The 22,785-nt window shown below is 44.2% G+C and overlaps 2 protein-coding genes across 4 annotated transcripts; one reads left to right on the forward strand and one right to left on the reverse strand.

Moving 5' to 3' along the window:
• Positions 1-258: 258 nt before the first annotated feature.
• On the forward strand, positions 259-22,484 carry tbcd (tubulin folding cofactor D). Of its 3 annotated transcripts, none has more exons than XM_076085867.1 (39): positions 259-749; positions 843-893; positions 996-1,093; positions 1,292-1,393; positions 1,555-1,701; positions 2,021-2,076; positions 3,881-4,013; positions 4,759-4,804; positions 5,296-5,428; positions 5,536-5,678; positions 5,764-5,824; positions 5,935-6,009; positions 6,170-6,264; positions 10,845-11,001; positions 13,165-13,222; positions 13,309-13,338; positions 13,672-13,757; positions 14,489-14,569; positions 14,801-14,874; positions 15,031-15,148; positions 15,410-15,470; positions 15,555-15,577; positions 15,666-15,697; positions 15,850-15,912; positions 15,995-16,053; positions 16,278-16,359; positions 16,460-16,578; positions 16,674-16,765; positions 17,111-17,251; positions 17,924-18,007; positions 18,424-18,582; positions 18,719-18,857; positions 20,311-20,432; positions 20,782-20,859; positions 20,962-21,048; positions 21,131-21,218; positions 21,765-21,874; positions 21,952-22,036; positions 22,119-22,484. In XM_076085867.1, the coding sequence occupies exons 1-39, from the start codon at positions 572-574 to the stop codon at positions 22,128-22,130; spliced, it is 3,558 nt and encodes a 1,185-aa protein (XP_075941982.1). In that variant the 5' UTR covers positions 259-571; the 3' UTR covers positions 22,131-22,484. The 3 variants fall into 3 exon arrangements, 2 of the variants coding, with proteins under 2 accessions (XP_075941982.1, XP_075941983.1); XM_076085868.1 differs by having other exon boundaries at positions 22,122-22,484; XR_012952874.1 differs by lacking the exons at positions 20,962-21,048; positions 21,952-22,036; positions 22,119-22,484 and having other exon boundaries at positions 21,078-21,218.
• On the reverse strand, positions 5,993-8,658 carry znf750 (zinc finger protein 750). The gene is made up of 2 exons (XM_076085869.1): positions 7,311-8,658; positions 5,993-7,208 (listed from the first exon to the last, which is right to left on the reverse strand). Exons 1-2 carry the CDS (start codon positions 8,552-8,554, stop codon positions 6,647-6,649), a joined length of 1,806 nt encoding a protein of 601 aa, XP_075941984.1. The 5' UTR covers positions 8,555-8,658; the 3' UTR covers positions 5,993-6,646.
• Positions 22,485-22,785: the final 301 nt, after the last annotated feature.

The raw sequence follows: 22,785 nt of genomic DNA on the forward strand, positions 1-22,785 counted from the left end.
CTGTAACGAGGTATGATATTTGATATAGGCCTATGATCACTTTCGTTTGTAAAATCTTGATCTGAAAACTAACTTGTAGGCTAGTTATAGGTAGCTGTCAAAAAAGGTACAATATTGTCATCTGCAAGGTATTAGAGTAAAGGTATAAAGTACCCATAAAATTAAATGAGCAAACAATGTACAACATTGAGCGCTTGGCGCATCACGTGACCTACGATAGGCGTGAACGTCGGAACCTTCTCGCTCTCCGTACGGGAGCAGGGCGTGAATACAAACCGCTACGCATTCAAGAAAGATGCAATGAGAGACTCCTTCGTCGCTATTGTTCAGTGAAATTCATTTCAGTTTGCGTGCAGTCATTTTCACGCCAATACCCTCCAGAACAAGTCAGTGTCGTAGCTATAAATGTAATACATTTTGTTATTTCTTCCGCTACATTTTTAATTGACATTCGTCCCTGTTGCTAGTCAATGCTAATGTTAGCTAGCTAACTTGTTCATAAGTGATAACAACAAACGCCAACGTCAGCCTCTGCAACAAAGACAGTGTTTGTAGGTAGAAGCCCGGCACAATGGCCTTGTCGGAGACTGAGAATGGATGTCCCGGTGGTGAGGGAGGAGAGTCCATCGTTCAAACGTGCGTGTTGGGAGGCTTCAGTGAGAGCAGTGAGACCAGAGCTCTCCTCTCCAGCCTACTGGAGGTCCACGGCGACATTGCGACAACCGAGTCCGCCACACAGAGGTTCTTAGGTGAGATGATCACCCACGAAGACAAACAAATGAATCAGCGCTTTGGTTGTTTTTAGTCTCGCAATTCATCACACTGCCCATTTCCTCCCACAGTGATAATGAACAGATATCAAGAGCAGCCTCATCTGCTGGACCCACACTTAGGTACAATATATCTTCAATAAATCTGTGTCAGTACTGTAGATTGACTTGAAGAACGTGTATATATAATATATATATTATTGCTGCTGTTCAATTTGGTTATAGAATGGATGCTGGACATGATGCTGGAGTTGGTGAGGAGTGAAACATCTCCTGCTTCATTGGTTCATTTGGCCTTCAAGTTTCTCTACATCATCTGCAAGGTCAGTCAAACACAGGTTTTACCTCACCTCTGTTGTACTACTACTACTACTCACCAGACTGTACTACACAGAGTACAACCTAGAAACTCTTATTTCACTGACACAGGAACGTTATCCAGCTAATTCAGTAATCCTGATATGTGAGGCAGCCCTCTGTGTGTTTGAGTTTACATATATATATATATTTTTCCTGGTCAGGTCAGAGGCTACAAAATCTTCATGCAGCTTCTCCCCCATGAGGTGGCAGATGTCCAGCCAGTCCTGGACCTGTTGTCCAAGCAGGATCCCAAAGACTCTGAGGTGAGATTGGCCTTACTTATCGAAGGCAAACATGATCATTCAGGCCTTCACAATTACACCTCTATAAATCTGCCTCAGACAGGTTTGCATATATAATTTTTGTTGTTGTTCGCCTCAGCAAACATTGAACAATAGTGCATTTTACCACCTACTTGTTCCAGACTTGGGAAACTCGCTACATGTTGTTGTTGTGGCTGTCCATGACCTGCCTCATACCCTTTGACCTTTATCGTCTGGATGGTCATCTGGGGTCAGATGGTGGAAAGGTCAGAGAGCCCACCATGGACCGCATTCTCGCTATTGCAAAGGCAAGTTAAACATATGATTCACTTTTGATTCCATTTTGCTGTTTTTTGTAAGAGAGATTGGACTGTATGTCTAGGTCTCGCTCCTCATAGTGGCTTGACTCTGTTATCAGGATTTGTTCATCTTCAAAAATATCTGAATAAACTTTCTAAATCTTTGACAACAGTAATTCTGTGCCAGTAGCTTTAAATCTGAGCAGATTTTTTCAGCCTGGCTAGTGTTTGTGGATTTGTTTGTAGTTACTTCAACGTTTAAGAATGGGATGATGAGCTACAGTCATGTTATCATACACTACGAGTAACACGTGTATTGGTGTTCCAGTCTTATCTACTCGTCAGCGATAGTCCTCGGGATGCTGCATCTGTACTGGTTTCAAAGTAAGTGCATGAACACCACATAAGTAATACATCATATTTTCATATTGTGGTTGTATCCAAAAACATCAGTTTGAAACATTGGAACAATAATACGATTCACAAAAAAAAAATGGTTTTAGTTTTTCAATACTTACAACTGGACTTCATTTTACTCAGACGACATTCATTATAAAACGTGAATGTATTTTTGCAGCCACAAAATCCCCCACGTCTTACCCTGAGCATTCCTGATGTTGATAGACTCGTATGAACCTATAAATACTATAGTAACGAAAACAAATTCAGTTACTTTTTTGATGAAGTCAGTGCCATCGCAAAATCAGTGGCAACTCATTTCTCATCTGCAATACTGGACATTGGTTATGCATTACTCCTGGAAATAAGGAAATGTCACATTTGAATTTTAAAACTCAATGAGATATAAACTCTACCCTCCTGAGTTAATGCTACATGTAGGAGAATAACATCAGCTGTTCCTGGTCCGTGACACAGTCCAGATGTTGCCTCATTTTATTGGACTCTATCTTTGGACCTGTTTTCCAGCGGGCGCTTCCTGCTCTCGCGATTTTTTTCCTGCAGGTTACAAGATTGAGGAAGTAAACAACTAATTCCAGATGAGGCTAAGCTAATGATAGCTCGGCGGTATTTAAGGAAGAAGTGATGTTTTATGACTTCATCGCTTTGATGTTTGCTAGATTCTGGACGTTACGGCCCGTCTTCGTTTTTTAGCGCGAGGCCACGACGGTCACCGCTCCAGCGAGTTTGAATAAGCGTTAATATGGACGAGAGGTTAGTGCAAACATGTCGAAAACACCGGAGGCCGACGTTAACGAGCATAATGTCTGACACCCTTAAGGACGGACAAAAGACGAGATGAGGAGCAGGTGTGAGCGCCTGAAGGGCCGCTTTGGGAATCTCGTTGCCCTAAGAAAGATGGCGATTAACCATTTCATTTTATTATAACAATGATACTTTCATAATATTTAACTTTTTAAAATGTAGCTTTATTGGACTTAGTCTTTACGCAGTCACTCTCAGGCCTGTTTTGGAGTCAGGACTTGAGTTTGTCTGTGTTCAGTGTTGTGACGGCCCCATCGGTACTGAAGTGCTCTACTGTTGACCAATAGCATTAAATTGAATATTTATTTTGTAAAATGTTTTGAATAAATATCTGTTGTTGAAATGACTAAAGTAGTTACGTGGAGTTCTGTCTCAGGTGTTTGCAGTTCATTCCACATTTAGATATTTTATATGTGATTTTTGCATAATTTTGTTTCCTCAAGATAAAAATCAGTATTGTAAAAATATCCGTTTTAATATTGTGATTGATTTACAACATATAGACACGCCCTAATAGACTGGAAAGAGTGCATTTGCTTTGTTGAGGTCTTAAAAAGCATTAAAAAAGAGTGCACATAACTCTGTTGTGCACTCTTCTAATCTTCAATCATCCACCTTCATGTGTTGTACTGAATGTATGCTATGGTCGCGAAGTGTACAACTAATCATTATTCTCAGTGTATTTGGCATAATAACAAAAAGCTTGTTGCATATGTCAAGGCCAGACGTCTGCTCTATGTCTAGAATGTAAAGCACGGGCCAATCTCCAAAAGGTTCTATGAAAATATGGCAACTCGCATCAAATACATAATACAATCCAGATAAAGTTATTGTAACTGTAATTATGTGTTCAGCCAGTAGAGGGCAGGGTTGCTCTTTGACTCTCTTTACTGGTGTCTGAATTTGTTTCTCCACATGAAACCTTTTCACTGCTTGTGTGTCTTTATTGTACGTGACTGTACAGGTTCATGACGCGCCCCGATGTGAAGCAGAAGTGCCTCGGGGAGTTTTTGGACTGGAGCCTGACCGCTATATCCCAGACCAATGATCAGTCAATGAGAGACATTATGGTGCTGGACGGTGCCCTGCAGTCTCTGGTAAACATACTGTTCCCCCCTCAAACCTGTAGTGTTGTCATGCACCACCTGTCTCTGCGTGTGTCTGAAGCCAGTGTAATCTGTGTGCACTGCTGTATTCAATGATGGTTTACAAGAGCTGACATGACTGGTATGTCTCACACAATGCCGAATGTGGTTTTGGCAGGTGTGTAATGCACCTGCTGCGTGTGTGGGATCTGCTGTTTCAAGCGACTTCTGTCAGTTTAATCCACTGCTTTCAAGATAAATGCTTCTTCATCAAATGAGAATGGCGGTGAGAGTATTTAGTCCCAATGAAATCACCCTGATGCCCCTCACATTACACCTGTTCTCACTACAAATCAAGGTTCCATTTAATGTCGGCTAAGTGTAATGCAGCCCTCAAGCGAGTACATTACGTTCATATCATTGGCACTTAAACTTGCATAACATGTTTAGAAAGCTTTCCTTTGTGATTCATGTACCTGGTTCCAGCCTATGTGGTGCTTAGGGCGTTCAAAACTGTCTCTCTGTGTTCAGTCAACCTACAGGACCCATACTCTTGTGTGTGTGTGTGCATTGATGTTAAAGTGCTGCAAAGAATCAAGATGGAAGGACAAAAACAATTGTCAAGAAATTAGCTCGTATGAATTTTGTTTTTGAGAGTATGTTTGTTGGTGCAATAAAAAGGTGTGATGCCTTCCCAAATGTTACTGCCTGTTATGTATCTTGAACTGATTTTGGTCATCTTGTTTTTGTCCCATAGGCAACGCTCTTCAAACATGGAAAACGAGATGACGTCCTGCAGTATGGTTGGTTCCCTTTCCCCTTTTATCTGCTCTAATCTCTAAAGTGGAGGTCAAAGCAAAAACAGAATTTCCCAAATCATGTGATTGTGACATTGTAGTCTCTGTTCAGTTGCTTTTGTGTATTGCACAACAGAATTATTTGTGTTCGCACACTAAGTTAAACGGCCCATGCTGGAGGGGAGATATAATAACAAAGCCTTCCCATACTTGAATATGATCTACAATTCAACTACATGTGGCACTTTCTGTAGAGACTCTCCAGACGTATAGCTGACATGTGACTCTTGTCAATAGCATTTAGGATTATTTATTGTTTGTTTACCTGTGATATGCAAATATTGACATTTTTGAATTGTCAACATCGTGAGAATTTTTCCCAACAAAAAGACACTTGTAGCCTCGAGCCAAATACCTACATTCCTGTCTACATGTATCAATGTATTCGTTATAACGGTGTTCCGACAGATGATATTGACGTCTTTATTCGTCCCCAGCTCCTGCGGTTATGCGGTGCCTGGAGCAGAAACGTCTGTCAGAGAGCAGCCAGGCCATGCTGAGGAAGCTCGGTGTCAAACTAATCCAGAGACTTGGCCTCACCTTCCTGAAGCCACGTTTGGCCGCTTGGAGGTCAGACCTAACGCCAGCTCATTATATCTAATGTTGGTAAAACTAGGTCTCCAACCACAGTGCCATTTAAAAAAAAAAAACTTTAAATCCATGTTTTTTTTTTTTAGGTACCAGAGAGGCAACCGCTCACTAGCAGCAAACCTTTCCGCGTCCCAATCTACGACGGTCTCTACCGCTCCGACTCCTGAAGCGGAGGCACGAGACATGGAGGAGGACTATGACATTCCTGAGGAAGTGGAGACTGTTATTGGTCAGTTTCACCCTCCACCCTGTTTAAGTCGCTTGAGCAGCATTACTGCTGCTCAGAAACTTTAATGTGCGGTTTTATTTTACAGAGCATCTGCTGTTAGGACTGAAAGATAAGGAAACTATTGTGCGCTGGTCTGCAGCAAAGGGGTAACTGTCTGTTTATGTGTGTCCTCCTCACTGCTGCTTGTCTTTTGTATCCTTTATGTCAAAATCAGTCCATGTGTTACAACAACCATCTGTTTTATTTAACCCGTCAGCATTGGAAGGGTGACTGGGAGGCTTCCCAAGGAGCTGGCAGATGAGGTGGTTGGATCAGTGCTGGACTGCTTCAGGTAGGTTCATGCTTGGGGTGTTTTGGCTCTCCATCAGCTACGTTATGCCATTTATCATTTCTTTTTCTTTTTCTTTTTTTTCAAGAAGCCGCATATTTCACTAATGTGTGTCATGTTGTCACCCGTGGTGTGTGTGTGTGTGTGTGTGTTCTTTTTCAAGCTTCCAGGAAACAGACAATGCTTGGCATGGAGGCTGCCTGGCTCTGGCAGAACTGGGTAGGAGAGGCCTGCTGCTGCCTTCCAGGTTGACAGATGGTATGTGACCACACATTCCCATTGAGATAGTTATCATAAAATACATGGAAGAGTGTAATTTAGTCAGTTCTGGTCATTTTATTTATTCAACATATTTACATTTACAATACATTAACCACATCTTACAAAAATGTACAGATTTCAATATTAACGTCCCATTAAAAAAAAAAAAAAAAATGCTTTTCACATTTTATAACCAAGTGTGAGAACGAGACAAAATATGCAAATCTAGTCTTTGAATTTAACAATTATTTTTTACAGTTGACCCTGTAGCAGTGCTGTAGACATTTTAATTATGTTCAATAAAATTGATCTTTTCAAGTTTAGGTTGAAGGTTAGAGATGCTCTGTGCTTCATACCAAATAATTACAACAGTCAGAGTTTAGCAGCAGCGAGGCCTCCTCCTCCTCCTCCTCAGAGCCCATCCTGATGCTTTTGCTCTCTTGTTTGGTTTATGGCACTTGCTATCAGCCTGGCCACTGTTTGCTCGTTTCACACCAGTTTTCTTAGCCATAGCTGTGTGTCTGGTCTTCTTCGGAGAGCCTGAACTTCTAGTGTCTGTGGAATCCTCTGAGGGCCTGTCTGCAGCGCTAAAGTCACACGAAGAGGAGGTTGCAATGGCCAGCTGACAGAGTGCCAGTGCCGCAGTCTGCCTCTGGTCACATGGTTCTTCATCCAGCTCGGTGTCCGGCCTCGTCTGAAGATCTTCTGAAAGGCTCGGGGCAGCGCTGTGCACGGGGCCGCTATAAGAAGCTCGCAGGCTGAGGTTCAGAGGCAGCTCTGTGTCTGAGCACCTCGGCCTGTGCTCAAATGGACTCTTTTCTTTGTCCTGCTTCCTCGTCGAGAGGTTCAGGGGGGTCAAATCTTTTCTGCTGTTCTCATCATCTCGGTCTGGTGTTGTTTCAGGACATGGCTCAGAGGAATACCTGTTGCTCTCGGCCGATCTGAAAGGATGACAATAACCAGTTACAGGACTGACCTCCATTAATTACAAAGACAACACGCTCAGCTCAGCCAAGAATAAAGATTTGGACATGTTTACTCACCCTCCGTCCACATGTAGAGTTCTTAACTGCAGCAAGCTTTTGGCAGACTCCTCCAGTCTCATGTCGGTTATGACGGGTTGAACGGGTGCAGCTGTGTGTCCTGGTTGCGTGGTGGCCTGTGGGTTGCTCTCGTTGGTGTAGTGCGGGGCTTCTGTGTCTCTCTGGATGACGTGTGCGTGACTGGGTCTGTCAGGGGACCCCAACGCCGAACAGCCCTCTTTCGGGCTCTGCCTGGTTTCCTTGTCTCCACTTTGCCCGTGTCTGCTCTCCTCTTGTGTAGATGTGTTGAGGCTGTCGAGACTGGACCGGGAATGCACGTACAAGTCATAATCCTTTGGCCCGAGGGCCGGCCCATACAAATCCAACGGGAGATATCTCTGTCCTGGGATTGGCATGGAGAGCTCGTGGGGTCGGTACAGGGTGAAATGCAGAGGGGGGCCCGAGTGAAGAGGGTGGCAGTATCTGTATGGGTATGGGGGGAAGAGGGAGGGGTGAGGCGGGGCGATGGGCTGCGGCACCATGGGCCTCTGGGGATCCATAAACTCTGGCCGGAAAGAAGGAGGATTTGGCTCATTCGCGTGGTGGTTTGCCGGGAGGTAGTATGGTTGATACAGGGGCCGCTCAGGCAGGAGATAAGGAGCGTATTCGGGAACCATGGGAGGAGGGAATGGTTTTAAGGGAATGGAAGAAGTGCCCCATTGGAAGCCTGGGTGGTTGAAAGTGGGAACGGGAGCTTGTGAGTCCTCTGGCTGCTGCACAGATGACTTGAAGGCTTCTGCGCCATCACTTTTGGGTGTGACATGGGAGAAGGCAGACGGGCGTGGCAGAGACCTGTTCTCATTGTTGTTCTCTCCCTCTATTGCAGTATTTGAGTTTGCCACACTCTGGCTGTCCTTATTGACTGGACTGTCGCACCCAACGTCTACGTCTTCTGTGTCATCTCTGCTCTCAGCACCGTGGTTCTTGGGACTATTGTTCTGCTCTGCTGGCGGGGGGCTCGGACAGTCCTTAGACTTGTTGGGGACTTCCCGTAATACAGGCTTCACCTGTCGGGCCGTTTGCCCACTTTTCTGCGACATCAGGGAGATGGAGTTCTTGCACAAGTTATATTTCATGTGGTTGAAGAGATGGGACTTTTCATTGCAGGTGAAAGGACACTGGAAACAATGGTACTTGTAAGGCTTGCCTGGCGGTCGAGGAATGTAGTGGGGCCTTTTGGGCTTGCGTTCCTGAGGGGTTTCCATCTTGATTCCAATGGATGTTTTCTGAAAGAAAAATACATCACAATACAGATGAGCAAATGATGGTGTTTTTTTTTTTTTTTTAGGCTGTTAAGTTATTTGGGAATGTGACACTAGCGTGTATAAAAGAAACTCCTGAATCATTGCAGCTTTTGTACCCAAATGTCCACTGGGCTAAAGAGGCTAATAGAGTTGTTTGACTGGTTCAGGTGGAGGGAGGCTCTCATTGGGAGGCTTTTTCTCGGTGTTCCTTTAAGCTGCTTGCGCAGAAAAAAACAATCTCTCGCTGCACAAAACACTGCACCCTCAGGCTAATGTATTTCTGCAACTGTTGCTGCACACTGGACTAGAAATAGAAACAGAGAAATAGTTAAATAGGGGAACACCTGTCTACTGTATGCAAAAGCGTACCCACATGTTTGCATATGTGCACACCTGTGGTTGTGGTTGATTGGCAGCAGCCTACAAAACGCCTCTACCTGACCGTCCACCTGTCTATCCGACCTGATGTCACCCTACTCGTCTGTCCTATAGAGCGAGAGAGCCGCTAAGGCGCTAGGCAGACAGGTGTTGGGCAGGCTTCGCGCTGACTAACGCAGCCTCTGCAGACCCGGAGGGCATGCAGAGACTTGCTCTCTCTATCAACCTTACTAGACTCTGTGCTGTCGGCGTGGGAACAACAAGCCACCTGCTTCCCATGACTACACCTGCGGGATGCATTCAGCCTCCCAATCGTCATTTGATGAGCTCAACGGCTCTGAAGATGCAAAAGTATGATAAATAACTGTTTTACGAGGCAATCGTTAAAATAAAGCCATTTTGTTAAAAAAACGGTGAAGCAGGAGACGTCTGAACCGCTTCAGTTTCAGCCTTTTCAAATGAAACCTCTCCTAAAGCTGTGAGTTAAGTGCTGCTGGGTGCTGCGTGGAGGAACCTGCTTGTCGTGCGCTGTCGCAAGAAGTTGTCACTCAAGTTTCTGTAGCATGCAAAGCCACTCCTTTCTTAAGGACTGAAATTCACTCGAAAATCCCTTTTATAGCAACGTTTCTCTCCGACTGTGAATAGAATCCAGTCAAAACATTTAGTTTCTGATTTTTGTTTTACTGAACTAATATATATATATTTGGTTTCAGCTCAGGTGGTGTGTGTTTTTTTTTTTTTAATTGTCAGACGAGTGTGTTAATGTTATAAAAATGTTTTGAAGAGTTATCTAACTAAGTAACTAGTAACTAGTCTTCTTTAAGCATTACCTGTGAATCAGTCACGAAGGGGCTAATTAAAATCCATAAGTAACAGGTGCGTACGCAGCTTATACCAACTCTATATTATACAAACTAGGTCATGGTACCTTTACAAAGACGGTCTTTTCCAATGACACAGAAAGTCTTTGACTGAGTGCTCTAAATAAGTCAATTTAAGGGATGATGAGAAAGAGGAAATTACCTGCTTCGGTTGTAGCAACAGTGTCCTCTCTTCAGTGTTCCGCCTGCAGAGAGCCGCTCCGGCGTCTTCAGCCAGCACAAGTCAGGACGGTCGCTCCAATATATGTGAAAAGTTCAGACTAGAGTGTGTGTGTGTGTGATGGTGTGCGTGTGTGTGCTGTATTTGGTTAGTTGTGTGGGGAGTTCCTCTCTCTCTCTGTTGAGATGTCGTCTATCTAGTGGGTGGGGCTTCAGCCCAAACAGCAGGGCCCTCAGGCAACATTGATGTACCTGATATTAGTCAAGCCTCAAGCGATGATTTACATGACGGGGTCTGGTGGGGGCTCTCGCTCCTTCTGTCTCTAACCATCATCCATCTCTGTCTCTTGAGGAAATGACCACACAGGCCTCCAATTACTGTAAATACTGTTGATTTCCACCAGCGCGCCACGTTTCTAGTGAAGTCCAGGAGCAAGCTGGCAAGACTGGCATGACATATCCATACATCCAGGTTCAATTAGGGCTGATCTTGTTTATTGTGTTGAAGAAAACTAATAAAGTGCTGCAAACGAGTTGCTTTAAATTGCCATTACTACAATCTGAACTGCTTTCCACAGTTTGGAGGCTTAGTGTATGGAACATTAAAATGTTAATCTCAAAATAAACACTACATCTAGCACACACACACACAACCTTAATTCAGCTAGTTGTTACTCTGTGTAGTCGAAGGACTTTGTTTCGGGTCTGATGCTCACCACAGTATGCAACATTGTGCACAGTACATGCTACATTTATTTCATTGGCATGGCTATCGTTCTTTGATCTTGTGTTTTATTTCCTGTTCTTCATCCTTGTCTGCTGTCTACTTGCAGTTGTGCCGCTCATCGTCAAATCCCTGACCTACGACGAAAAGAGGGGCGCGTGCAGCGTCGGCTCCAACGTGCGGGACGCTGCCTGCTACGTGTGCTGGTCTTTCGCCAGAGCTTATGAACCCAAAGAGCTGGAGCCCTTTGTCACTCAGATTGCCAGGTAAACCTCAATCGGCTTGTGATAATGTTCTGATGTTTAAATTGATCTCTTGCTGCTGTTTGTTGCTCATACCAACACATTTCCTCCCTGTGAATGTACTGTACATTTACACAGCATGACATCACCAGTATGCCATAATTGCCGCCCTCGACACTAATGTATTTGTGACGAGTTGACTTATCCGCCAATAATACCATCCCACCAGTATGTACAGACTCTAAATATGTTCCTCTACTGTTTAAACAAGAAGTAGCAGCTACAATCAAGAGATGAAAGCAGGATGAACTGTTTTAATAACAGTAATATTTTTACGAGCCATTCACTGCCTGAAACCAGTTTCTCTGAGCCACATCAGTCCTACATGTCCCCACAGAACCAGCTGATACGTGTATGTTGAAGTAGGCTGCAGTCGGTCTTAATTACACAATGCCATTCTAAGAAAAAAGATCTAACCTGCGTAGCCCTGTTTTAAGACATGTGATCTGTAACATTGCTGGCTTCATGTACCTGTGTAATTGTTGGCTTTTTGCCAGTAACACACAGGCGACTTTTACACTCATTTTCACGACAACCTCCGGTTTAAAACGCAAAGAGCTGCATGCTCGCGAGATATTTGGCAGAGAGAGAGAGACACACACAAGTGAACTTATTTGCATTATTTAAATTCTTTAACGTTATAAGAGAGCGAATTCTGCTCCCTGGAATCAAATAACTCTCATTGAATGGCAGTTGGGACTTTGCTCAAATGCTGCGTGTAAAACGTTCACCAATTCATTCACGTTACTAGATTTCCTCGAAGACTTTTGCGTAAAAGTGGCCATGTTGCTTATTCAGACGCGTGACTGCTTTTTAAATCACCATCAGATTATCAGAAGTGGTGCATGTCTGTAAGGGGCTTATGATTTATCTCCAGAGTGGGACTAATGTTTTTTGGGAGGGGTCAATAAACAGTTTTATTTGCAGTTTGCTCCGCAGTAGGGACAGCCCGAACAGTACTGAGTAACATCTTAAAACATGTGCTTCTATTCGGCAACCAGGCTGCTATATCACCCAGTGACGTACGCTCGGTCTTTGTCAATGGTAACGGTTTGCCTCCTCCTGCGTGTATGAACCTGTGGCCTCTGACTGTGCAGACCAGCTCTGCAGTGTCAGTTTGAACCCCTGCGACTACTCCATTACCACCAGCAGACGTGACAACACCCTCCCTTTCCCTAGCCTACAGGATTGCCAGGTTTCGTCTGTTGCTGTAGGTTTCGGTCGCCGTTTGGCAGCAACGCTCCGACAAGCTGGTTCCTGCTCTATTCAACACAACTTGATGACAATAACAGAAAACTTACTTTTGTAAATGTGTGACTAAGTGACTTAGAGGCACACACACGCACACAGAGTTATATCTCTGTTCACTTATTAGTTGCATCAGCCACAGACACAATTCAATAATATCCTGTAGGGGCATTATCCAGACTGCAATCAGGAGTTTTTTTTGTTTTGTTTCCAAGCCCTCAGGGCTGGGGCAGTTAGTAAAGCTCCAGGCCTGAGTCTTGCTGTTAGGAAACAGGGAACATGGGAGGAGAGCAAACAAGGCCAACAGCAGTTGGTCTCAGGCTGTCACTGCGTGTGGTGTGAAAGTAAATTGGCCCCCTCCTTCAATAACTGACATTCACACACCCTCCTGAGACTTGTAGAGACAGCGTACAGAGGAGCGATTATTGGGGTGAAAAACATAATCCGACACAACTTCCAGTATTGCTCCAGACTCGTGGTTAATCATATTGCATCTGCATTACATGCCTTTCCAGGAACATGTGCACCTCAGTCACAGTTTCGCTGTGATGATGTAATCTAGATTTAAACATCACTTACAAACTGCGTCATTGACCCGTAACTAATTATTGAGATGTTGAGAGACTCTTACAGGACAGAGGTATAGAAGTAAAAATGGTCCAAAGTGTTTCTTATGTTACAGAATAAGGAGAACAAATAAATATTGAAAAGGTTAACTGTCAAAAAAAAAAAACACGCCTATGTGCACATCATGTGCACATAGGCGTTGTCTACCTTTTTTTATACGTTAATTTTTAAGCATTCTGTGACTGAAAACACTCAATTCTACGGCCACTTCTTTTATCAGATCATTCGTACTCTTTGTGTTTCTCTCTGCAGTTCTTTGGTGATCACAGCCGTGTTCGACAGAAATGTCAACTGCCGCAGAGCGGCCTCCGTAAGTCCTCCGATCAACATCCTTAATTAAAGATTTTCAGTTACATTGACAGATGTTAATTTCTTTTACGTCTCATTTTGTTCCAGGCTGCCTTCCAGGAGAATGTCGGCAGACAGGTTGGTGACTACTTTGTGTATTCATGGGTAGCTGAATTGCTATGATTTGATGTTTATTTGCTGCCAATCACTCTGCTCTTGCTCAAACTTGCCTTGCTCGTGAAAGCTTTTGAAGCAAACCAAGCGCTACAGGGCACAGCAGACATTTGATTAGCCAACAGTCCTTGAGCCATAAATCTCTCTTTATCTCGTAGGTCATTACTTTAATTCTAAAATTAAATCACTTAGGCCCCTTCTCAGATTCATCCGCTCAGTGTTTGACAGCGTGGGCCGTTTCCTACACAATGCACTGAACACGTCTCGGCTGTTTGTCGCTTGCTTGTGTGTCCACAGGGGACGTTTCCTCACGGTATTGACATCTTGACTGCAGCAGACTACTTCGCTGTAGGGAATCTCAACAACTGCTATCTGAACATCAGGTAAGAAACTGTGTATTCTGCACATCGGCAGCCATATTTTCTCAAGTCACGCGGTAATCGAGGGAAGCTGCACTTTGGCCTGCACAATTAAATGGGTGGGAACAGGTTGGGTCCCATCCTTCCTCATTGACAAAAAGAAACCTGTCCAACTTCATGGCTGAACTTGCGGCCACAAGATTTTCTTCTCGTCTTCCTGTCCCGTTGGCCAAAGAGAGAAATACACTGGGGTCAAGGAGAGTTGTGTGCAGACATCATTTCTGGTTCGTGAAGTACCCAGAAATGTGCAACTTTTTAACGAATGCAACTAAATATAGCAAAGTTTAGTTTAACTAAGTTAATGTGGCTAAAATCTGTTGTCGAAAGCCATTGCTAATGTCGCTATATCTGTGCAGTTTACTGCTCGTGAAGAATATGTTGTTTCAAATACAATGATGAACTTCGGCCACCCTTTTTGATCGCAAACAAAATCAACATCGGCTCCAAAACCCTTTCAGGAATTGTCACCTTTAGCAGAAGTGTGTCGCCACCAGCGGAGCAAACATTCAAGCAGAACAAATGGAGAAAGATGCTAGCCTCGGGGTATGACTGACTGTAGAACTGCACACAACAAAGAAAGCATAATGCAGATGTAGTAAAGGATGAGAGGTGGATTTACAGTGAGATGTCTGAAGCTGCTTTTCATTTTCTGTAAACATCAGCTGCTAAAGTTGTCTTTTTTTCTGTTTTCAAAGTGTCTATGTAGCGAGTTTCCCAGAGTACACCAAGGCCATGATAGATCATTTGATAGCCATGAAGATCAACCACTGGGATGGGTACGTACTTGTTTTATGTGTTTTGGGTGTGTGTGTGTGTGTGTTCATTTGCATGTAACCTGTGTTTTTTTTCTTTTTTTTTCTTACTGACTTGTAAAGTACACAGACTCTCTGGGTGATGTGCACTTTAAGTTAAATTAGTTGAAGTATTTGCCCGTCTTCATAAATGTCACCACATACGGGGGGGTGTAGTTGTTCTGACCACAGTGCTGACTTACATGTGCTTTGCAGAGTGATCCGAGAGCTCGCCACCAAAGCACTCCACAACCTGACGCCTCAAGCTCCTGATTATATGGCTACAACAGGTAAACAATGTCACCGGACCTGTTCTACAGGATGTGGAGAAAGCGTGATTCCTAATGAGATGTGCCTTTTGGACATGGTCTGAAACCTATAATCAGATTTGCTCTTCTCTCCCCCCCCCCCCCCCCCCCCCCCCCGCCCGCCCTTCTTTGTGTCAGTTTTGCCACAGCTGTTGCCCGTGGCAGTGGGTGTTGACCTCCATGGCCGCCATGGAGCCATCCTAGCATGTGCAGAGATCACACACGCTCTGTACAAACTGGGCCTTCAGACCAACAGGTAGACTTTAATACCCAGGTGTCCGAGTCTATACACCTGTTTAAAACTTCTACCTGAACAGCGGTCGTACTCTGTGAAGATGAGCTGTCACTAGGCGGCTAGGAACAGAAGGCTGTGACGCTTTGTGTGGCTCAACAGACAAGAACACAATATGTCTGCTGATGATGCAGCGACTATAGTTTATTTTTTAATCATTTGGTTCTCTGCTCTATGAACTGTTGCTTTGAGCTGGGATGAGTCTCTCATGTATTTGTCCTACAGGACTGTGGTGGACATCATTTCTTCAGAATGTGTGGATAGATTAAAGAACATTCACCACACGGTACGTGTACCTGAACGAGCTTCATAGAAATGTTGCAAGTTGAATAAACTGTTGCTGACGTTCATTTTGTTGGCTTACTTTCAGCTTAATGACAGGAAACAGTACAGGTAGGTGGGAAGGAGGTATTTTTCATTAGCAGCATGTTTGAAAAATCTCTTAAAATGTCTTTAATAACAATTCTGCGTTTGTTTTCAGGGGTTTTGGTGGAGAGCTAATGAGGCCAGCGAGTAAGTAACAGCAATTAGAAAAAAAATGGCTTCCGCAAAACAGATGATTGGTTTTAATGAGTTGTTGCACAAACACGATGAAAGACGATAAGCAGTGCTTAGTTCTCACCATACAGTCGATGTGATCAGCTTGATTTTTTTTCCCCCTACAGTGTGCTGTCTTATCGAAAAGCTGTCGCTGTCCAAAATGCCTTTTAAGAACGACCCCGTCATCTGTAAGTTAACTTTTGCTTTTATGCTTTTAAATGTTTTGTATTTTCATCGCACCGTCTGTAATGTTGTGACACTTTGCTTCAGCCGGCTGGCAGTGGCTCATTGACGACACCATCAAGAGTAGTGTGAAGGATGCCAATATGGTGAGCTTTTCTTTATACGATGCAAGTAACACTATGGATCAAAGAGAATACACAGTTTACCTTTTACTTTGCCGATTAAATACTAGTTAAATGTTACATTCAAATGAACAGATATGTTTCATTTTGATACTTGACAGTGCCACTATTTGTTTATTTGCTGCTGTTCATTCAATAAGAATATTTGTCGTTTACTACTCATTTGCTTCGTCCTCCTTCGTCTGCAGGTTGCCGTCGTGTCGGCTTTGTCCGCTTTGTGTGAGGAGTACTACCAGTCCGAGCTCGGCACGGCGGACTCCCAAATGCAGGGTGAGTTGAATACTATTTCCTGGTTCCACTAGTTACACTTGTGACTGAGTTTGAAGGTAATCTCTGCATGGCACGTGTGTGTGTGTGTGTGTGTTTGTAGATGTCCTGGTGTCTCAGTACATTGAAGGGCTGAAGAGTCACCAGATGCTCACTCGTTGTGGATCTGCACTCGCCCTCGGCTGTCTGCCAGGATTTATGATCCATGGAAAACTGAAGCAGGTACGTTTGGAGGATGTTTACGTTTTCTAGCCATTTTACAAACTCACTGCCTCAGTATTTAGATGTGTGTGTGTGTGTGTGTGTGTGTGTGTTAGATCCTTGAAGGCCTCACACAGATGTGCACTGTCAGCCAGAAGGAGGGGACTTTTACAGAGTCGAGAAGAGATGCAGTCAGAGCAATTGCTCAGTGAGTTTCTATATACACTTTAATTTATTCATTTTGTTGTCTTATTTCCTATTTTGTTACTTAATTTAGTTGTTATGGTTCAGGCTTATGCCGTCTCTCCTCTGTTCTTTGTCTTGGCTTGCTGTGTCGCCAGTAATGCTAAAATAAACACCCGGCTGAGTACCTGCACGACCTGAATGACATGTCCGGCCATTGGTTTCTCTAAACTTTGTCTTGCATTTACCCTCAACATTCTAACTGTTTCTCATTTCCCCAGGTCATCAGCTTCTGTTATCGCCTCTGGTGAACCTTTTGGAGTCTTTTTTTTCTTTTTTAAATACGTATTTCTTTTTCACCCTCCATCAGAGTGGTTGTGAAGGTGGCCGTCTGTGCCCACGGCTCCCCAGACTCCGCTCTGTGCTCGGAGAACGTCGCAGAGGTTTACGGCGCTCTGCTCAACCGCATGAACGACTACACGACAGACAGCAGAGGGGACGTCGGCGCTTGGTAAGTTAACTTCCACCCTCATCGTCAAAAAACACACACGGATTGCACATTATTACACACATTCGCTTTTAATTAGCCTGAGGGATTAGGAATGCTCCCCGGCCTGAGGCCTCTGGTGTTGTTCTGTCCCTCCACCGAGGGACACAAAGACATGACATACATGCCAGTCTCACTAGTAGCCCCAGGACATGCTTGCCGCCTCGCCAGGAATGTCACCGGGCTTGTCACTTGTCCTCACTACATGGGATGGGCTTCTTCTCTCACACTTCTCTCGTTTTCTTTTCTTCCTTCTTTCTCGTGAATTGGCTTCGTTTACGTCCTTATCTCTCCTGCTACTCTACACTTCTCTTCTTCTTTTGCCAGGCCACACCCACGCAGGGAGTGATTTCTCTCTGCCGCGCACCTGTTTCTGGGTGTGACGTCGTCTTGATTAACATTTTGCATAAACAAAGTGTGCCCTGCGGCCATGGAGCAAATTTGACTTCAAAACTTTTATATGTGTCACCATATCATTTGTCATCTTTCTTTTAAAAGAGTATGTTTAAGGAGCTGCTGCTTAATGCAAGTCGTTGGAACATATTGACCCAGGTCAGTGTGTGTGTGTGTGTAAGGTAGATTCAAGCCCATGTCATGGCGAACATAAAGCCTTTGCTCTTCCTGTGCTGTGTCCAGGGTGAGGGAGGCAGCGATGAGCAGCCTGATGGAGGTGACTTTGCTGGTGGCCGGCAGCGCTCCGGAGATCCTTCAGCCAGATCTGTGAGTATCAACCGGAAAGACTCCACGCTGTGTTAAATGTCACCAGCAGGTGACATAAACGTTGTAATGTCAGTCAGTTTATGACTTCACTGTTGTTTCAATGTCTCAAGGTGCGGCCACAATAGCCAACCCAACGTAGGATAAATGAACAGGATCAAAAATCTAATTACGCAACATTTACTTTTACTCTGTTTGATTATGGATAACTTCACACGCACGGTTGCCTTCGGGCTTATTTATTGTGTCATATTGATTCATTCATTCACCAGAAACGTTGGTAAACGTTGGAACACAATAGACGATTTGTAGATACCTTTCTTGTGAAGTTTAGTGAAGTGACGCCCTGCATGGATTTCTGATGAAGTCGGGTAAACGATGGCACTTCCTTACTTTATTTCCCACTATTCTGTCTGCAGGGTGAAGTGTATGATGTGCTGCTTGGCCCAGCAGGCAGGAGAGAAGATCGACCGCTACAGAGCCCACGCTGGCAACGCCTTCCTGCGCCTCCTCCACAGCACGGAGCCTGCAGTGCCGCACATCCCCCAGCGAGAGGAGCTGATGAGCATTTTCCCCGTGTGAGTCACCCTCAACCTGCAGCACAACAAGTTGGCTGGACTGTTAAAATAAGAAAAGTTTGATGTGGAACCATTGTATTTGCGTAGACTTTTAAAACTGATATTTGATGATCTTTCCCCTCCACTTGTCTTTCAGTGAGACCACAACCAGTCTGAACTGGAATGCTCCATCCCAGGCTTTCAAGTACATCACCCAGCTGCTTGGACTCCCCCAGTATCAGTACCACACCCTGCTGGGCCTCACTGTGTCCGTGGGAGGGATCACCGAGTCCACAGTAGGTCATCTGTGATGAGAGGAGTAGAAAATGCTCAAATCCAGAGCGTTGTGACGTATTGATGGGTGATAACTTCGAAAGATAAAACGGAAAACGAATGCCGACGAGATGGTCACTGGATGTTATCGTATGCTTTGGCTTTTGCAGTCACAACAGTCATTGTTGTACTTTTGCTCATCAACAAGCTGTTGCGTAGCGCATTTCATTCACACAGTAACACCTGACTGCTCGTTCTGTGGTAAATCTTGCTGCCTGCATCGAGTTGGCACAGTCAGCTCTTTTTAGGCCAACAGAGGGAGCCATGTGTCTGAAGAAGTCACTGTAATCCCAAACTCTAGAACGCCTGACTTTCAATTCATCATTGTAATCTCAGATCTCGGGCTGTGTTACTTTCACTCGTCTCACTTTCACTCGTCCCTGCTCGCGATACTGTGGCAACCACCTGAGCACAACAAATTGATCCGACGGGTCCCTCGTGGTGCTGGCAAGCGAGAATTTCCCATCATTTGAATCTCATAACGGCTTAAAAGCATGTCTGACACTTCCCACTCATGACCCCTTACACAGAATCACTCAGGAGGCTCAGCAGGAGGCTCAGCAGGGGCCCCAACAGGGGCCGATCAGGTTCTCCCTCCTGTTACAGTTTGACCTAACCCGTTACAGCCAATTAAGGCTGTGAACATCTTCCCCCCCTCGGAGACGATCTGGCTCTCGTCTTGATTTTACCTCCTATATCTTTGCCACAGATGCGTTCTCAAGGACTGATATGTTTGTACTGGATTGCATGCCAGGAAACTGAGCCAATGCTGCATTAATGCACGAGCCAAGATTACCATTCTCACACCACAGGCACACATTCACACAGGCCAGAGAGAGGCGGAGCGTCCGAGAACCTGCCTCAATGTAGAGAGATCGTAAGGCCGCGCTAAAGCCAAACAACAGAAACATTTAGAGTCGGTCCCAAGACGGAGAAACCTTATTCTGTTCCAAGTATTTGTCTGTATTATATATATATGGTAATATGAATTCTCAATGCTTTAAGTAACATTGAAGCACATTTTTTATGGATATAAGTGTAGATTTATGGACATCAGACGCACAGTTTCCGTGTTACTTTGTCGTCCTGTAGCACATTGTGTTGCTATGTGTTGTTGCTGTGTTGCAAGTGTCGACGTTTGACGCTTTATTTCCTGCAGCCTGATGATGTCATCATTTTTACTGTTTTTCTTTCCAAGGCCCCCCCCCCCCCCAGGTTCACAATCACTAATATACACACAGAAATATAGTTATTACACTGAAGGTTTCTGTTTTTATCAGCAATTTATATTTATATCTTAAAGACAGATAATGTGAGATAAACAGTCCCAGCTAACGCCATGGACCTCATCTCATTCCACTGTGTTAATGGTGCGGCTGCTCCACATTAACCGTCGCTCTCCGCTGCTTCCTTCAGGTGCACTTCTCTTCCCTTTCGTTGTTCGACCATCTGAGAGGGATTCAGGACAACAGTGCTGCGCTCACTCAGTTTGGAGACGCGTTGCTGAGCATCTTCAGAGACAACCTCCGCAATGACCGGTACAAACACACACACACACACACAGATGTATTGCTTCAGAGTGGTGTGTCACCCTGTCTTTAAACTTTACCTTTGGTTTCGTGTTGCAATGTTTTCATTTTGCTTTTATTTTGTGCTTTGCTTATATGATTATGTAAATGCTTGCTTTTGATGGAACTCTTTTATGTGTTTAAAAAGTGATATATATGCCGATTGTTCCTCCAATTAGTTTTCCCATGTTTAGTGTCAATGTTTAGGGATTCCTTCTTAACAAATACACTTACAGACAACCAGTGTAACACACTCCTAACATAATATACTCTCTGTGATGTCAGTGACGGTGTTTTCTGTGTTTTTGTTTTTTTACAGGGTGTCTATTCCTTTTCTTAAGATGCTCAATCAGATCCTTGCTAACAGCTGCTTTGAAATCTTCACCACACAAGAGAAGTGAGTGTTCCAACAGGTTTTTTTATTTATTTTTTTTAAAGGAAAGAAACTATGAACGCTGTATGTGAGAGCTTATATTTTTCTGTCCCTTTTTCTTCTCAGTCATCCGTTCTGTTTGGACCTTTTGAATCTTTGCAAAGAGTTCAGGAAGGCCAAAGATATTTCCAAGCTGCGCGCCTGTATATCTGTGTAAGTCTCCATCTTATTGACTTCCTCAGTTATATGCTGAACACAGCATCCAATGCTGACTGTGCTGTTTGCCGTTTCCCAGCTTGTGTGGGCTGATCCAGTTCCAGGGTGACGTGAGGAAGAAAGTATTGTCCCAGCTGCTGATGCTGCTCTGCCATTCCTTCCCTGTGGTAAGTTCACAAGACGGGAACACTCACCTGTCCTTACTAGATCTATAAAACCTCTGACACGCTGAAATGTGTCTTCATCCTGCTCAAATTGCCGGTGATATTATTGTATCGCATTGTTGTTGTTTTAGCTCTAGGTGTGGCAATGTCAGTTGTTTGGTTGGTCGGTTGGTCCGCCTCTTTGTTCCAGACGGAGATATTTCAACAGCTATTAGATGAATTGCACTGAAATGCATCGTCCCAAGAGGATCAACCGTAATGACTTTGGTGTTCCCCTGACTTTTTTTCATCTAACCCCATCACGAGGTTGACATTTGTGGTTTTGAGTGAAATGAATCGGCAACTAGTGGACGGATTGACATGAAGTTCGGTTTAGACATTTATGTCCCCCGTCAGGATGACGGGGTATTGTCAAGTATTTTGGTTTATGATCAAATAAATGCGAGACTAATAATATTCCCATCAGCCTCAGCTGTACTTAGTGTTGAATGCTAATTAGCAAATGTTAGCATACTAACACGGGCAACTGTTCCTCTCTAACAACTCCAGATCAGAAAGACCACGGCCAGCCAGATGTACGAGATGCTTCTGACCTACGATGATGTCATAGAGCCGGAAGTGTTGGATGACGTCATGACCCTGCTGAGTGATACTAATTGGTTAGTGGATACTAAATATTGTTTCAGTGTTAAAGGCGTTTGGTGTGTATGTATATGTGACACGCTGTCTGTTCCAGGGAGGGCGATCTTTCCACAGTACGGACTCAGAGGAATCAGCTCTGTGATTGGTTGGGAGTCCCCAGGCCACAGGCGGTTACCAAGGTAAGATGCAGATGCAAACAGCACATATTTCTATCTTTTATCCCCATGTCGGACTGAGTTAACCCCGCCTCTCTCTCATCAGCAGGTTTCCTGATCACCTGTGGCTGTAAGTCGTATATGTGGACCACAAGCTGTAAGAATGAAGAAGGATCTCCTCTAAAGCTGCGCTGTGTCATCGGTCTGTACATCTGACAACATACAACACATAGAATGAATCACAATCGGACAGTTTACATAACACTAGATGTGATGAAAACATCCGCTATCGTTACTACCAAGTTCTTGCATGTGCACATATCTAAAACTCTTGACTGTGATCAACTAATACAATCCAGCACACTGTCACATTCACGTGTACTCGCTTACTTTGTTAACAATGCTTCGGCCCTTTAGGCTCCTTGCCTGAAGGAGGTCTAAACATTCATATTATTAAAGTGAGTGAAAATAATCAACAGTGTTCTTTGATTTTTGTTATTACAAATTCCAAATCTGTAAAACCGCTTTCATTGTCATTTTCTGTGCCTTTCTCACATGTAGCATTCAGGACAAGGTTTCAATAGAGCTGTTAACTTGTAACCTGTACCTGGAACAACACCGATAGGTGGAACTGAAACTGTAGTTTGCGTACACTCCAGGGAAATGGTTGCCATTTAGCCGTTTTTTTTTTGGCACAAGCGGTGGAATGGAACTCGGGCCCTGCTGCCGCTCCCCCTTTGGGTCCCTCGCAGACCTACTTTTTCTGCATCGGT

The sequence above is a fragment of the Anarhichas minor genome, unplaced genomic scaffold (assembly GCF_050575085.1).
Source record: "Anarhichas minor isolate MPS153535 unplaced genomic scaffold, ASM5057508v1 ptg000007l, whole genome shotgun sequence".
Taxonomy (NCBI): Eukaryota; Metazoa; Chordata; class Actinopteri; order Perciformes; family Anarhichadidae; genus Anarhichas; species Anarhichas minor.